Source organism: Camelus ferus, chromosome 5 (assembly GCF_009834535.1).
Source record: "Camelus ferus isolate YT-003-E chromosome 5, BCGSAC_Cfer_1.0, whole genome shotgun sequence".
Classification (NCBI taxonomy): domain Eukaryota; kingdom Metazoa; phylum Chordata; class Mammalia; order Artiodactyla; family Camelidae; genus Camelus; species Camelus ferus.
This window is the reverse complement of record NC_045700.1, coordinates 70,601,801-70,617,864: the sequence shown is the minus strand read 5'-3', so window position 1 is coordinate 70,617,864 and position 16,064 is coordinate 70,601,801. Positions and strand designations below refer to the sequence as shown.

Genomic DNA, 16,064 nt, shown 5'->3' with positions numbered 1-16,064 from the left:
GTATTTTATTTGTTTTGTCTTCTGTCATCGTGATTTTTGTTTGTGCACGGTAATTTATTATATAATTGGATTGTGTCATATGCCCTGGGTTGTGAAGGTGACCTCATGAGGTGGTTTGGAGTTTGCCTCTCAAGACCTTATGGGCTCCCCTAGTCTGAGAGTAATTTTTATGTTAATTTCTTGGTTTGGGCTTAAAAGAAACCTTAACAAAATAGTGATTATTTGGACTGTAACCGTCCATCTCCCTTTCATGCTCCCCATTGTCGAGTGCTTATCACCTCTAGCCCCAATTAACTCTCCCCAACACCACCCCAGTGTATAAACACTGGTATTTTGCTGCATCTGGTTGGCCTGGCTCAGCACAGGATCTGTAGTTTTCCTTTTGATATTTTCTTTGAATATGCCAGATGCTACCACTGAGTAATTTGGATTTTACTGCCAAACTATACCTCCATTAGTACAGAGAGAAGACAGCATGCCAGTTCTCTTGCTGAGTGTGCGTGACTGTAGGAAGCGGTCTTACGTGTAATGGTTGGGGGAAATGAACTGAGCAGATAATATTTTTAAAAATAATTGTCCAATTTTGTTAACTCTTGATGGCATTGTTACATCATTGATAATTATGAACTACAAAAGTTATTGTTTTTAAAAATAGGGAATTGAACATTTCATTTCTAGTGGTTCTGTGTGGTTCTTTTTCAGATCTGTCTGGTGAATATAGATAACACCCCCTTTCTTCTTGTATTTAATGACTTCTTACTTATTTTATACCTTCTAATGTGTATAAATATTTTATAGTTAATTTATCGTAATCACTACTGACAAAATTGTGACTTGTAGTTAATAGAAGAACTTGATCTTCTTTTATGGAAACCAGTGGTTAAGTTAAAGTACCGTTTGCCTGTGAGTGGAGAATAGACTTAGGCTCTCCAGGACACATAAAATTAGTATTGAGCTTTCAGATTAAAAAAAAAAACCAACAAAAAAACAAAGTAGTCTGAGTACTACTTTTTCTGCTTCCATTGAGCAATCATTTAGTAAATTTCATTTCTCCAGTTATTCAAAATGTCTGTACTTAAGTGAGGCTTGGATGAATGAACATGGAATTGGTATAGACACACCAGTACTTATTTAACAAGTACACATTAACTAAAATGTCTATTGTTATTAAGAACTGATCAATTTAGACTGGTTGGGAGAAGGCCAGTGTGAAAACTGTAAATGAATGGGTTTATTTTAAAATAAAATATTATAAATTAAAAAAATAAAATTTACAATAAATATAATTTTGTTAATTTCAGATACTGAAGTACTCATTAATATTTTCATTGATGGGGAACTCTGGAACTCTAGGGAAATTATGCTTCCTCTAAGAATCTGTTTCATTTTTCTTGTTTTTGACAGCAAGAGCTTTTTAACATTCCATATATCCCTTTTTGCTTTGACTGCCAGGAAGCTCAGGACAAATTCAAGGATTACTAAAAATCTGTGTAGGCCTTTCTGGCCTGTGTATTTATATGTGTTCTCCGTCCCTCCACCTCATTTTGACTTTCACCTAATTTTTTCCCCTTGTTCTTATATAAAATTTTTTCCTACTTATGTGTTTTAATTGTAACATGTCTCATCTTTTGTGGACTGAGACTGTATATAAGTAAATAAAATACATTCAGTGTTCCTTTCACCAAATCTGGCTAGATAAATATATAAAAATACTTGTACACAAATAAATAGCAACAGTTAGCAACTTACAATTAGGTTGTGTTTCCAATTATTTTTTTGCTAAGATTAGCTTTTAACCTGAAATGTTTTCTGATAGAAACAGACCAGGTTTCAGACAAGGTAGTCTCTCAGAGCACAAGCTCTTATTTAACATAAAATATAGCTATGAAACTTTAAAGTAGACAGTGACTGCCATTTGCAACTTAAAGTTAGAAAGAAAATAGGTTTGCGTTACAATGGAGGAAGTGAAGAATACATCCATGGCATGAACTTTCCACCGATACCATCAGGAACTCTAGTGATAACTGCTGTCTAGCAGTGTATTGTGAATCAGGGCTCCTGACCCTTGTGAGGGGCTCCAGGTCTGAGAAGATGATCGAAACTTGACAAGACCTCTGTTCAGCCATGGTGGCAGGTCCTTTGAGCATTCATGATGATGCCATGTAAAGGGCCTGGGGCTTTGGGAGGATGGCAGCCCAAGTCTATGCTTCCAGGTGTGAAGGAGGGGTTTCAAAGTAGGAGAACAACTGGAAAAAAGAGGTGGGGTAGGGGCAGAAGCCTCTTTTCTCCCATCATTTTTGACACCCTGCAGAGGGTACCCTTCGCTCAGATTCGTATTTGCTCAAGCCTACTTGGAGATTACTGAAAGGGAGTTAACCTGTGACCTCAGGTTTTCTCATCTAGTCAGCTGCTTAGTCATTGGGCTTTTCCTCTGTTCCCCCCCCCCACCACCACCCCAAGGTCAATTATTTGCCACTTAGTCATTAACTCCCTAGCTGTGATTTTCCCCTTCAACATACTTTACATTCGATACATTCTAATAAAGTACATGGGATTTTTTGGAAATGTTCATCTCTGGTTTCATTTCCTTTAAAATGTAGGTTATTTTCTTTATCTGTCTTGGTTTTTGGGTCAGTTGCTTTGTCTACTGAGAGGGTCACTTTCTGTAGACATAACATGAATTTAATCTGCTAGATTAGAGAGACCAGCAAGAAAGGAAAAGCCTCTACCTTGAATTTTAGCATAAGTTACTTTGATAAAAGGATTAAAAAAAAATTCCCTTTCAACCATAGAACTCCTCCACTGGAAAGGAATCTGAAAGAAATGAAGAAAACCATCAGAAATGAATTCAGTAGCCTCACGGCCTGTTGACTGGACTAGACTATTCTTACTGCCGTTCCTTGGGTTGACACTGTACAGGATGTCTGCGGAGGTCTTCCATCAGGTCGAAGAATCACTTGACGAAGAAGAGAAGGAGATGCTTCTTTTTTTGTGCCGGGATGTTGCTGCAAATGTGGTACCACGTAATGTCAGGGACCTTCTGGATATTTTAAGAGAGTCAGGAAAGCTGTCTTCTGTGAGCCTGGCTGAGCTGCTCTACAGAGTAAGGCGGTTTGACTTGCTCAAGAAGATCCTGAAGATGGACAGACAGGCAGTGGAGACCCTCCTGCTCAGGCACCCTCATCTTATTTCGGACTATAGGTAATTCATCAGTGAATACAGCAATAGCACAGGAAGGTTATAATAATATTCTTGTAGAATTTCTTATAAAATTTTATGTCTGGGACATTAGTACATGCAGAATTGATGTGTCAATGGTGATAGTTAATTTATCAGTGCTTCTTGAGGCTGGACTGGTGGGAGGGAAGGAGGAGGTCCAGACTTCAGAACCATAGAAATGAGAACAGTAAGAAAAGCAGCCTCTTTACTTTCTCTACCCTTTGATCCAGGCTGTGTGGTGTTTCTTCATTCCTCTGAACTCCTTGAATTCTTACGACCTGTTAGCTTAAAGTAGTTGGGTAGAAGATCAGAATGAAAGTGGAAGAGGTGGATGGTATGTGTTTGCCTCGTGGGTGGAGTGCGAGTGAGAAGAAAACCCAAGAGTTAGCACTGTGGCAGGCCTCTGACCATGAGAGCTGTGTGTTCTCTGCTAGAATGACTTTCTGTGATGTCAGACCCTGGCAATTTCTGGTGCTGAGAAAGGAAATAATAAGTCTGACAGTAATCTTCCTGAGGTTTGTAGAGCTCTGTGGTCCCTCCCAAATCCTCCTCAGTCTTTCCCTTGCTGAAGAAGTTAGTGGGGTGAGCTCTCTTTCTGTGAGGTTCCTGCTTCCGAAGGCTCTGGGAAGCCCAAATTGACCACGTGCAGGCCCCCTTTGGTTCAGAGAGGAATGGCCGTTGGAGTCCCCTTGAGTTCAGGAAGCCTTGAGTGCCTTCCTCCTGTTTACATAGTACTTTCTCGGAAGCTCAGAGGAACACGGAAGCCACCAGAAAGGCTGCGTTTCTGGGAAGGAAAGATAACTTGTAACCTTAAATTAGCAGTTCCCTTTTCTCCAGGCCACCAGCCTTTAGTTATATCGATAGTATGTATTTGGAGATGACGTGCACGATTGAAGACTATATAAAAGAAAGTTGAAAGCAGCGTGAGCCTTGGAAAGTGTCTGAGACTGGAGGTCCAAAGGCTCATCTGCAGTTCCATCAGTTACAGGTGACGTAGGCTGAGTCAGCCACTAACGTCAGTCGGGTCTTTGTTTTCCTACTTGTAAAGCTAAGAAGAATAATACCTGATTTCACAAGTCTGTTTGTGAGGATTGCCTGTGGTAATTTAGTATGTGAAGTACTTCTTAAAACTGGGAAGCACTCTGCAAACGCAAGAGTTTATTATTGTGGTAGCTGTAATTTTTGCTCACCTTCCATTTCTCCAACCATCAGATGATGTCCATAATCTTTAAACTTTCTGGGAGGCGCTGACTGGGTTTTTGTAAGTTAGGGGACTCTCTCCATTTCCCGTTTCCTTGCAATGGTGAATGGAGGCGGAGAGGCCCAGGAGTGTTAGACTCATTTATTCGTCTGGCCAGTGGGCTTTCTTGTGGGTTGACATGTGCCCAGGAGTTTGGTGAGCGCTAGAGCAAAACAAACGAAGAATCTTCCATCCTCAAGAGTCTGGGAAAATGGGCTTCTAAGCAATGATGGCAGTGTCGAGGTAGTAATGACAATTGAGGTGTCCTTGGGAGCCCCAGTAAAGAGTGATGGTAACTCTTAACTAGAGCAGAGCTGGTTAAGTCAGGAGGGACTTTCTAGACAAAGACGTTGACAGTCAGTGACTAGGATCCCCATGGCTTTTACCCTGTGAGTTCGGGAGCGGGCCAGGAGAGCCCAGGGGTTACTGTGCTTCAGAACCTTGTGACTTCAAGTCTTGTCACTGGATCAGCAGCATCCGCATCACGTGGCAGCTTGTTAAACAGAGACAAGATCACTTTGAATTCTATTCCTTTCATCTTAGTCATTTAGGTTCTTCATTTATTTCATCATAACTTCTGAGGGAGCTAGGGGATTCTTTGGGGAAGTTTTTATTCTCTTGTTCTTTTTATAGCAGTTGGAGAAAGAGGTGCCATCTCCTATTGAAAACTGGCGAAAGCATAAATTTCCTTTTTGAGCTCCCTTCACATCTCCTCCTGGGGTGATCTGAGCTTTCTGTTTCCTGGGGGGGCACATTCAAATGGGGGCCAGAATTAGTCTTTTAACCAGTTACCGGCGTAGAGGTGACCGAGGTGCTTGGTGTTCTCACTAGGACTGGTATCGGAGTTTACTAAAGAAACTTGCCTGGTTTACAGGGTGCTGATGTTGGAGATTGGTGAGGGTCTGGACAAATCTGATGTGTCCTCATTAATATTCCTCATGAGAGATTATATGGGCCGAGGCAAGATAGCCAAGGATAAGGTGAGTGTTCTTTCTTTTTTTGGTTCCTATTCCTAAGAGCCTATCAGAAGCTGGGGGTGGTGCCCTCTGGATTGTGAAGAGAGGGAAACAGTCACTTGAGCGGGATGGACCAGGTCAGGGTGGGTAGGAGGTGGGAGGTTGGTGTGTGAAGGCGAGAAGGGAGAAGAGTGGGTTTTTTTCATAATAACACTAACGGGAAGAAAATTGGTTCATGAATTGAGAGGCAATAGGGTGAGATCATCTGGTGTGGCCCTGAGTGTTCCTTTCATCCTTGTATTTTATCCTTTATTTGCATAAAATTCACAGGGCTGGCTTACACACCAGTTTCTCTCCCTGGTTGGACAGATCCTCTGGGAGAGTTAGGAAGTCGTGTCTGCTCATGCTGAGTAGAAACAGGTGGGAAGTGCTGGTCCACCCCCATCTTGCTCTCCTCCTGCCATCTACTCCTCAGCTAGCTCGGGGTCCGCGTGGAGTCATTAGGCTGCATGTGGAGGTGGGCGGGGGAAGGTTCTTGGGACTGATGTATCCAGGGAATGGCAAAAATAGAGATTTGGGGTTAAAAACGAGGATGAGGTGAGGATCTCAGGGATGTTGTGATTGCCTCTGGTACTGCTGACATGTGGACAGGCCAGGAAAAACTCGGGTCTCTAGTGCGTGACAATATGTCCACCAAGGACCTGCCTCCAAGGACTCTGGTAAATCGTTGCTTGAGAATTCCTCATGTTCCTTTTTTTTTTTTTTTAATTCTTTTTTAAATTGAAGTATAGTCAGTTAACCATGTTGTGTCAATTTCTGGTGTACAGCGTAATAGTTCTGTCCCATGTATCCCTCATGTTCCTTAATGATTGTTTTTTTCATTTCTGAAGTCCGGGGACGTAGGGTGACTATATGCCTCCACCATCAAATGCAGAAGGGAAGGAAAATGAAAAAAATAGAACTCCTTTTCTGGAGTCCCCTAATCAGTTTATTTCCCACTCATTTCTAGAGATTTAATTATGATTATTAATTAAAAAAATAAAGATAGCACATTGGAAACCAAATGTTAAACGGAAGGGAAATAAAACCAAAAGCAATGCCTATTTCTGAAATGGTTCTTTCACAATTTCTGTGGTCCCGGCCTTGTAATTTTGCCGCCTCATATCCCCTAAGTCAGAATGAGTTGGAATTCCCGGCGTTGATGAAAATATTTTAAGAACTTCAAAACTGTATCATTGGAGTTTTTCTAGTAAAAACTTCTCCCCCGGCTACACTCTCTCTTCCTCTTTTCAGGAAAGCCCTTAGAGTTTTTCAGTGTAACACCAGCCTGGCTTTTTGGAATAGAATGAGCTCGGGGGGATTTTGTTTCCAGGGCTGCTGTCACTCCTTGATGACACAGAATGGCCCATGTGTCTATCACCAACCTCGGTCTAGGTTGGCCTCCCTGCCAAAGACTTACCTCCTTTCTGAGTGAAATCCAAGAGTGTAATTTGCTCATGGCCTTGAAAGGACTATAAAACTGAGAGGTCTGGGTTAGGGCGCTGAAGGGGCTCCTCTGGTCGCATTTTCTTGCTGTTATAAGTTACACAGCCTGAGGTTCACATATGGGGCCTAATAATCAGCCCTCCTGACATTTGTTTCTTTCTGGTGGTTCTCTTAGAGTTTCTTGGATCTTGTGATTGAATTGGAGAAACTAAATCTGGTTGCTCCAGATCAGTTGGATTTATTAGAAAAATGCCTAAAGAACATCCACAGAATAGACCTGAAGACAAAAATCCAGAAATACAAGCAGTCTGGTAAGCAGCACTTTGGCCTCTCTGTGGCCTCAGGAAAGTACCTGTGCATAGTGGGTTTGGCTGGTAAAGATTCATGTGTTGGACGGCTGGATGGAACAGAACCTGAATGTCCACAGCCCCCACCAGCCTGCAGCTGAAGATCTAAACCCTTCATGTCCTTCATACCCCAGATCTGCTGACTTTGTCACCCACACCCGTGACTGCAGAGTCTTGGCCCTCTGCAAAATGCCACCAAGCAGTTGTTAAAATTCTGATCTTCAGGAAAGAGTCTGTATGCCCATTGCCTGCAAGGGCTGACGATGCTGTGGACATTCAGGGCTTTTGAGTCTATGCCGAGCCCCGCTGCCTTGCACCATTGTTTGGACTACCATCCAGCTCTGGGTGGTATCTTGTCACTGTGGGCCTGTAACTGCCCTGCGTATGTCCCAAGTTTCACAAAACCTCCTCATGGAAAAGGGCATCTTTTCTGCTGATAACTCCTCCTTCCATAAAGAGGACCAGCTTACATTGGCCTCGTTTGCGACACCCCTACCCTCAGTGTATATGTGTGTGTGTGTGTGTGTGTTTGTTTATTTGCTTATTTATTTCTCTGAATGGAGTCACTGGAGATTGAACCCAGGACCTTGTGCACGCCAAGCACAGGCTCTACCACTGAGCTAGACCCCCCCCCCGTTGTCTTTTAGACTCAGTGTGGGCTCTGCTAGCAGTCTACTTGCCACCAGAGAGCTGAAGAGTGTGTCTGATACCCAGTGATCAACACATAACTCCCCTCCCCCTCCCGAATGACTGATACAAGTTCCAGAGTACCATTTTCAGTCTGTTAATGTCATTGGTAGTAGAATCATCTGATCTGATATTTTGACATCAGTAAGGTGGCTGGGAAGTTTCGGGTATTTTGAAAGATCATGATTGACCCTGAGCTGAGTCATTGTTGAAGATACCTTTGATGATAATTTGTAAATCTTAACTCAGTGCCTCTCTTCTTCTTGTAGCTCAAAGAGCAGAAACAAATTATGTAAATGCTCTTCAGGCATCTCTCCCAAACTTGAGTCTTAAGGATACTTCATATAACCTAAGGGTGAGTCTGGAGCGAATATGTGGAATCCCGGCATGAAACAATTTCAGAACTCGATAAAAATATACATATTCTTTGAGCATATACTTCATTTAATATGTACAAAAAATTGTGACAAATTTGCATTTGTTTTAAAATATGTGTACCTTCTTATGAGACAATTTGGAAAATACAGAGAAAAAATTTAAAGGGAGGGAGATAAATCACTTCTATCCTATTACCCAAAGACAACTGCCATTATTGTCTTAGTATATTCCCTCATCTTTCCCTGAGAATCTGTTGTTAACCATTACCTTCTCTGATCATCCAGATAGTTTATTGATATATAATATTAATGTTTGTTCTTTTCTTCTGTATAAATGGTGTCACACTGTGCCCGTTGTTCTCATCCAAGAATTCTTAGAAATTGTTTCATATGAATCTTATGGAAATCTATTTACTCACTGTTTTTCATTGTTGAGTATGGTTTCACTTTCTAGATGTATTACTATGTATGTATATTTTCATTGTTTCCAGTCTTTTGTTCATAAAACAGTGAAAAATAAATATCCTTATATTTATGTCTCTGTGCATTTGCTTTTCATTGAGCTTACTTTAATGAGTTCAGCAAAAGTGTTTTGTCCTTGAGTGATGTTATTGAGTGATTTGTGACCATAAATAACACTTAGTCACTTGTTGTGTTAGTGAACGATGCAAGGTTATCATCAGAATTGTGCTTTGGTTAATTTTTTTATCTTGAGAAGTTAACTTTAGGGTAATCTCACCCTTATCCCCATATTAAAGATATGTGGAATTTGTAGTCCAGACTTAGACCACAGTTACTTGGAATCTGTAGTCAAGACTTTAGGCCACAGTTTATAATTTGTACATTATAAGCACTCATAAAAGTATGTGATGAAAACATTAACTACACCTGTAATAAAAACAGTTTTGGGAGAATATAAACTGTAAGAGATACCACTGAGCAACAGACTTTCAGAACTAATATGGATGTTAAGCATTATACCGTCCAGCCTCTTCATTAAATAAATAAGGACAGTTAGGTCTAAAGAACACTATGTGATTGCCCACCTCAACTTACCACCAGACGTGGCCCAGTCAATACTCCTTTCTCTACACCATGGTGTATTTAATAAACTATGTACTATCATGTCATAGCTTAGATATATCTGTCTGTCATTTTTTCAAGAATTAAATATGCTTTTTTTTGTCCTCCTGAATCTCTATGATATCAAATCATGAGACAAAGTGATTTAGGATTCAGATCCAGATTTTCTGCGCTTTCTCTGCTATTGTCTATCTAACATAAATTTTACTGTCATTCTTAGTCAAAAGCCTGCTGTGTTTTTATTATTGTCTTTCCATTTTGTTAATGAAAGTAATTGTATTCACTGTCTGTGTAACCTATTGGGAACCCACATGTTGTGTGTGTAAATTTTTCCTTCAATTTGCTATTTTTATCTGTGACCCTTATCATTCATTCATTTAGTAAGCAGGCACTGTGGTATATGAATTCAGTGAATTTCTCATGAGATTTAGGAACTGAATACCTGGATATTAACTCATACAAGGCTGCAAAAAATGCTTTAAAAATTACAGTGGCATTAAATGACATGTGATACCAATATTATAGAATAAAAAAGTTGTATGACTCTAATATAATGCTTTTTATATTTATCTGCAATAAATTCAGCTTTGATTTGATGTTATGTCTCTTCAATAGGATGTAAATGTGAATGCACACCTATGTGGGATTCCAAATTCTATCTAATATCATTAGCTTCTGGTTAAGTCATTGATTTTTAGTGATAAAAGCAACTTATGTTTTTCTTCAGTTTAGACGCACAGACTTAGTTGCAGACACAGCTTAATAAATAGTGTACTTCTCTCTTTTGGCTAGGATAGCTTCAGAGGAGAACTGTCATTTGAAAGCTGAGCGTATCAGATGGTTGACAGTGTGTGCTATGTGTACCTTACACAGGACCTGTCATCTGAGAAGAGAAAGGGTCTGTTCAATCTTTCATTCTCTGGTTCATTTCACTCTGGCCCTCAGAAGGGGTAGCTAATTTTCAAGAACCACACCCACATGGGGCTTATGTATAGCTGCATTATAGGAAAAAAACTGGACTTTGATTAAGCACTTCCATGTGCCTAAAGGACACTGTGCTGAGAGCTTTGTGTACATTTAATCTTCACAAAAAATATATCAAGTAGGTACTATTATTATCCTCATTTTGAAGATAAAGAAACACATAGAGTTAAAGAACTTGCTCAAAATTACCTAGCTAGTAAGTGGCAGAATCAGGATATCTGATTAGCTAGGTTTGTCTGGGTTTGAACACCCACTCCCACTCTTAACTGTACTGTACGTTGCCTCCGTGTTAAAGGATCAGGTTGAATGTCAACTGCATGTTCCAACAGCTTGTTTGAATTTGCAGCTGTTACAGCAGCTCCACTTTACCATAACATCGGGCTTTATTGAACTGTTTTGAAACATTCTAATATGCTAGTTTGGCATATTTACATGTTCACTGTATTGTCACTTTAAAAAAAACAAAAGAGTTGCTTCTTTGGCTGTAGAATATGGGGTTTGTGGAGTTAATGGTTCTTGCTAGTCTTTTTTAGATAATTTAACAGTGAATATGATATTTCTATTTTTTCCTGGGTAAGAATCCTATGGAGATTTTTAAAGAGGTGTCATGCAATGGGCCTCTGAGAACACGAACGGGGAGTATGACCTTGTTTTTTATATTTGAAGCTCCAGAATGGGAGGAGTAAAGAACACAGACTCCTGATGGGACAACCTGACATTAAAAGTAAGACCAGCTTTGCTTTGTATTCATTCTTTTTTTAAAAAGACTTTTTTTTTTAAGGTTTGTTTATTTATTTATTTTGGGGTTTCTTTGTTTGTTTTTTACACAATAGGATTTTGTTTTCATTTATTTATTTTTAATGGAGGTACTGGGAATTGAACCCAGGACCTCAAGCATGCTAAGCACACACTCTACTACTGAGCTATACCCTCCCCCCTCTTTGTTTTCACTCTTTATAAATCCTTGATAATTCAAATACAAAAATGTTGCATTTTTAGAGTTGGCCATTTTTTAATCTGCGTACTTTAATTAAGCTCTCAAAAAAGTTAAAATCTTCAATGTATTCGTTGGCATTTCTAGTTACCTATCAAATTAGCCTATTTGAATTTAAAAGCCTTGTATTCCATCAGCTTCATCATCTTGGCTATATCTTTAAGAGTTATGACATTTACGCCTGAAATGGAATTATAACCAGGCCATGTGCAACATTAATCTAACCATGATAATGAGCTGTGTTAAACCAAATACCTAGCAGCAGGAAGAAGGAAGGTTACCAGGATCTTGTTTATAGCCCATTTAATAAATCTAAATGTGCCACAGATGACATGCCCTACGCCTACAAGGAAAGAAAGAAAAACAACCCTAGTCATTTCAGCCATATGATCCCTCTTGTTGCTCTTAAAACATCAGCCCTTGATCCTGTCATTTTCAGAAAGTGTATTTTTTGCTTGTCTTGAGTCCTCCTTGCAGTGAGGGCTGAGACACAGTTGCTCACTACAGTGGAGATGATTGTTCAAAACTCCTGGAGGCAGCAATGCACGGACAGGCAAGGAGGCCTCGGCCTTACCTGAGGAGCTTGGACTTTGTCCTGTGTGCAGGGGCGATCATGAGCGTAGTGAGCAGGGCGCTGATGGAAGCCAGGCCCTTTGCCCACGTCTCATGACTCAGCCGACGTGCTGTCTGCGGGCCCCTGGAAACATTTCGCCCAGATCAGCCAGGTGGAGCAGCTCATGCCGGTCACCCCCTACCTAGAAGTCCGCTCTCCAGCAAATGCCATTGAGAGGTGAATTAGTGCGTGAAGTGACAGCATGTTTCTTAAAACATGGGTGAGGTGGTGAGAATTAGCTGTCTAAAAGAAAAATGGGGGACCTGGTAGATTTTGGAGAGGAATTAAAATAATCAGTATTCTTTCTGTTGGGCTCCCTGGTGGCAGGTTTATCCTTGATGGTACCTATACAGGTGAGGTCAGTGAAGCTCCCGACACCTCTACAGGTCCCTAGGAGAGCTAGGTACCTGCTTTTGCCTTGATATGGTTTATTTGCTAATGAAAGAAAAAAGCATCTTGATAACTTGACCTTAATCTAATAGAAGTTTAAAATAATCAAGCCAAGGATTCATATTATTTTGGACTTCCAAGTAGATTTCAACTGGATCATGCTGATGATGTTAACTAGAATTTATTAAGCACTTTTAGTAAGTGCCCTAAACTGAGATAGACATATTACATAGGCTATTTTGTGTTTTTTAAATACTGTCAATCCATGATTGCTAAAATACAAAAAGATGACATGAATTTTCCTCTTAATTCCAAGTATCAGACATTACCAATGTTAATGTTTTATCTATATACCTCTAGTAAGAACATGTAAGTTTATGTACTCTCATTAAACAATGACTAAGTAAACCTAATTACCTTCCCCTGCCAAAAACAAAACAAAACAAAATGTTAAAAAAAAAGTTAAAAAAAAAATAAAAAGACTGATTCAACTTACACAGCATTACCATTTGAAAGTGCTCGTTTCCCCCAAACCTTGCCAATACTGGCATTTTCTTTCCCTGTCTTTAGATATTATTTCTCATTTTTGCAATAATCATGTAATTAGATGTTCATCTCAGAGATTAAAAAAACAAAACAAAATCCCCAAAACCCCTGAGACTTCGGGAAGAAACTTGCCCGAGACCACAGAGCTTGTGAATAATGGGGCTGGGGTTTCAGCCAGCCCTTTATGTCTTCAAAACTGGTGATTCTCCACCTCCTTGGGGCTAATCAAGTCATTTTTTATTTAATAAAGTTTGCTTTAGGCTCATGTACATTTGCTAAGCCCACTGTCCCCTGTCTTGCCATTGACATTTTATTTTATGATCTCCCAGTATCACTGCACTAAAAACACGGCCACCTGTTCTGTAAGTGGTGAACCCACAAAAGCTTTCCCTTCTCTGAATCTCTAAGGCTGTTGTCCACAATTTCAGCACGTGCAGGAAAGCTATTGATACTGTTGGATAGTAAGGTTATTAGATTCTTCCTATCACCAGTCACCTGGTCTTTACCTAGAGAAGGGCAAGGTTCCTATTTAAACTTTTTCTACATAACCCCTGTTTAGCATGGGGACTTGTATTTTCTTATCAGTTAGGTTTTTCAGTGTGTGCTTGGAAGCTTGGGGCTGAATATTGCTGGGGAAAGAAGAGACAGAAGGGAGAAGAAAATAGGGAAAGAGAACAGCTCTGACATAAAGAAACCCAGCCAGCATGGGAGCATGCTTAGTTCTCCTGTTTTATAAATAATTTCTCTCTCATCCCCCAGGAGAACCAGTGAAGACATCCATTCAGGAATCAGAAGCATTTTTGCCTCAGGTACAGAAGAAATGCTCTGACTTGGTATTGTATTGGAAGCACAGTATCTGTGGAGAACACTGACGACTTTAAAAATATCTGTCCTTTAAGAATTCTTTGTGACAGCGATAGGATGCTGAGTGCTATTCTGAGAACTCTTCTGCCCTAAAGGGGAACCTTGAACGTAGCAAAGAGAAAGGTGCTGAAGTGGATTGCATTAGCAGACTTTGGAATGCAGGAAAATTCCAAAGTGGCATGTCTCTCCTCAGCTGAGTGACTGCTGAACACATAAGTAAGCAGTGACACTGAACTTTGACTTGTTCTGACCTTTTCTTACGCTGATACCTCCTCTTCATAACGAGAAGCAATAGAAGGCCTCCTTTTGTACTGGTTTGGAAAGATATCACTTGTACAACTTCAGGTTACTGTGGAAACACAACCCATCTTTTCTCTGTGTTTTAAATTATCTTTATCCCACAAAACTAAGACACGTGTAAAGAGACTGAAGTTTTCATTAAAATTAAATCAAAGCTGAAATAGCTTGTTGATATTGAAGGGAAATGTCAGCTCTGCTGACTTCAGCCTGTGTCTACTGAGTGACTCACCTGCCAAAGGGAGATTTGAGGAAATCCAGAAGAAAAGATGGTATGGGTGAGGCCTTGAGGAAACGGAACAACATTTCGAGTCTTTAACAATCCCTGCTTTCCTTTCCAGCACACACCGGAAGAGAGATACAGGATGCAGAGCAAGCCCCTAGGAATCTGCCTGATAATTGATTGCGTTGGCAATGACACAGGTAGGTCTGGATGCTGCCAATTAACTAATGCCCCCACAATGAGATCATGGCCCATGCAAGCTGTGTGCATCAGAGTGATCAACACTAGCCACCGTGACAAACCACTGCCAAAATGTGGTTTCAGACGGGAGGGGTAGTTTCTCTTGTCACAGTCTAGTGTGGACCAGGCTGGGGAGCGTTGTTCCATGTGCTTATTCAGTGGCTGCATCAGCTGAGGCCTTGGAGTTTTCTGCAGGATCCCCTGGACCTGGCTGGTGGATGAAGGAAGGCTCTCGCGAGAGATTTAGGGGCCAGGCCTGACTGAAAGTGATACGCATCAGTTCCATCCCCATCCCTTTAGTCAGAACTTGCGTGTGGGGCCGCAGCCAACCGCAGTAGACAAGAACTTAGTCTAGCTGTGTGTCAGGAGGAATGTGAAAGGGGATTTGGGGAACGCATGGTATTGTCTCTGGCTCGGAGGCATTCCTTGTGAAAGCTGGTGAGCTTTAGTCTTGTCTGTGCAGGCTGGCTGCTGTGGCAGGGAGGAACCCTGGGATCCAAAGGGGGTTGAGAATGGAAGGTGTGCTGGGCTTCAGTGTTTTCAGATGCCCCATCATTTCACCTAGATAGACTTTGAAAGCTTTTTCTGGGGAATATTAAAAATAGGATAAATATGTGTTCACTTAGAGGCAATGTGTCCCTTAGATCTGCCACCCTGGAATTTGGTTATTGACCTGAGTCTGTACCACCTGTGTGTCACCATTGTTTGGGTCTGAGTTGACTTTTTTTAATTGAAGTGTAGTCGGTTTACAATGTTGTGTTAATTAATTAATTAATTTTGCTTTGAACATGTTTCTCTTTTAATCTTCATAATAACACTCTCATCCCCATGAATAAAGGAAGCTGGAAAGTTCATAAGTGACTTGCCCAAGGTCTCTCAGCTGGAGGCCAGTGTTGTGTTAATTTCTGATTTTTTTTTTTTCCTCCCCCATAAGGGAGGCACTGGGGATTGAACCCAGGACCTTGTGCATGCCAAGCACGTGTTGTACCACTGAGCTATCCCCCCGCCCCCTGAACTGATTCTTTTGCTCACTTGTAGTTGGATGTCTGGCTCAAACTGAATCAATCACTGGGGATGCATTAAAAGAGAATGAGAAGAGCCTTGATAAAGTGCAATAGCATTCACTTTAATTATTTATCTCTTTCTTGAAAGGATTGATCATTCTATTTCCACAGTTTTCCAGCTTCTCAACATTCTCTTAGAATGAGTCAGAGTTGTCTTTTAAGCTCACTTAAAATGTTACCATGGTGAGTTTTACGGGAAGAGACTGTAAGAGAAGGTCAGATTAGGAAACATGAGGCTGAATTTCCCAGGATTTCAGCTATGAGCTCACTTTCTCATGTCCTATATTTGGTTAAATGTAAGAAATGCTGTCTCCTCAGCTATCGATGTGTCCTTTATTTACTTTTTAAAGAAACTGAGCTGTAGTTGATGTATAAGATGTCCTTTCTGTTTTAGCTGTTAGTATCCATATAAGAATGAGGAAATATTTTTTCAGTGAGTAACGTCCTGCTTTAAA

General features: G+C 40.6%; 1 protein-coding gene across 15 annotated transcripts in view; it reads left to right on the top strand.

Annotated features, from left to right (window-relative positions):
• The window catches only part of CFLAR (CASP8 and FADD like apoptosis regulator), a 43,907-nt gene that overhangs the window by 14,465 nt on the left and 13,378 nt on the right, over nucleotides 1-16,064 (top strand). For 11 of the 15 annotated variants that reach the window (XM_014563699.2, XM_032480082.1, XM_032480077.1 and 8 more), the window contains 7 exons: nucleotides 2,793-3,201; nucleotides 5,334-5,439; nucleotides 7,076-7,211; nucleotides 8,204-8,289; nucleotides 11,045-11,102; nucleotides 13,681-13,730; nucleotides 14,424-14,505. In XM_014563699.2, coding sequence (XP_014419185.1) covers nucleotides 2,843-3,201; nucleotides 5,334-5,439; nucleotides 7,076-7,211; nucleotides 8,204-8,289; nucleotides 11,045-11,102; nucleotides 13,681-13,730; nucleotides 14,424-14,505 — 877 coding nt within the window. In that variant the 5' untranslated portion in view covers nucleotides 2,793-2,842. The other 4 variants (XM_032480085.1, XM_014563702.2, XM_006189949.3 and 1 more) reach the window with 4 other exon arrangements.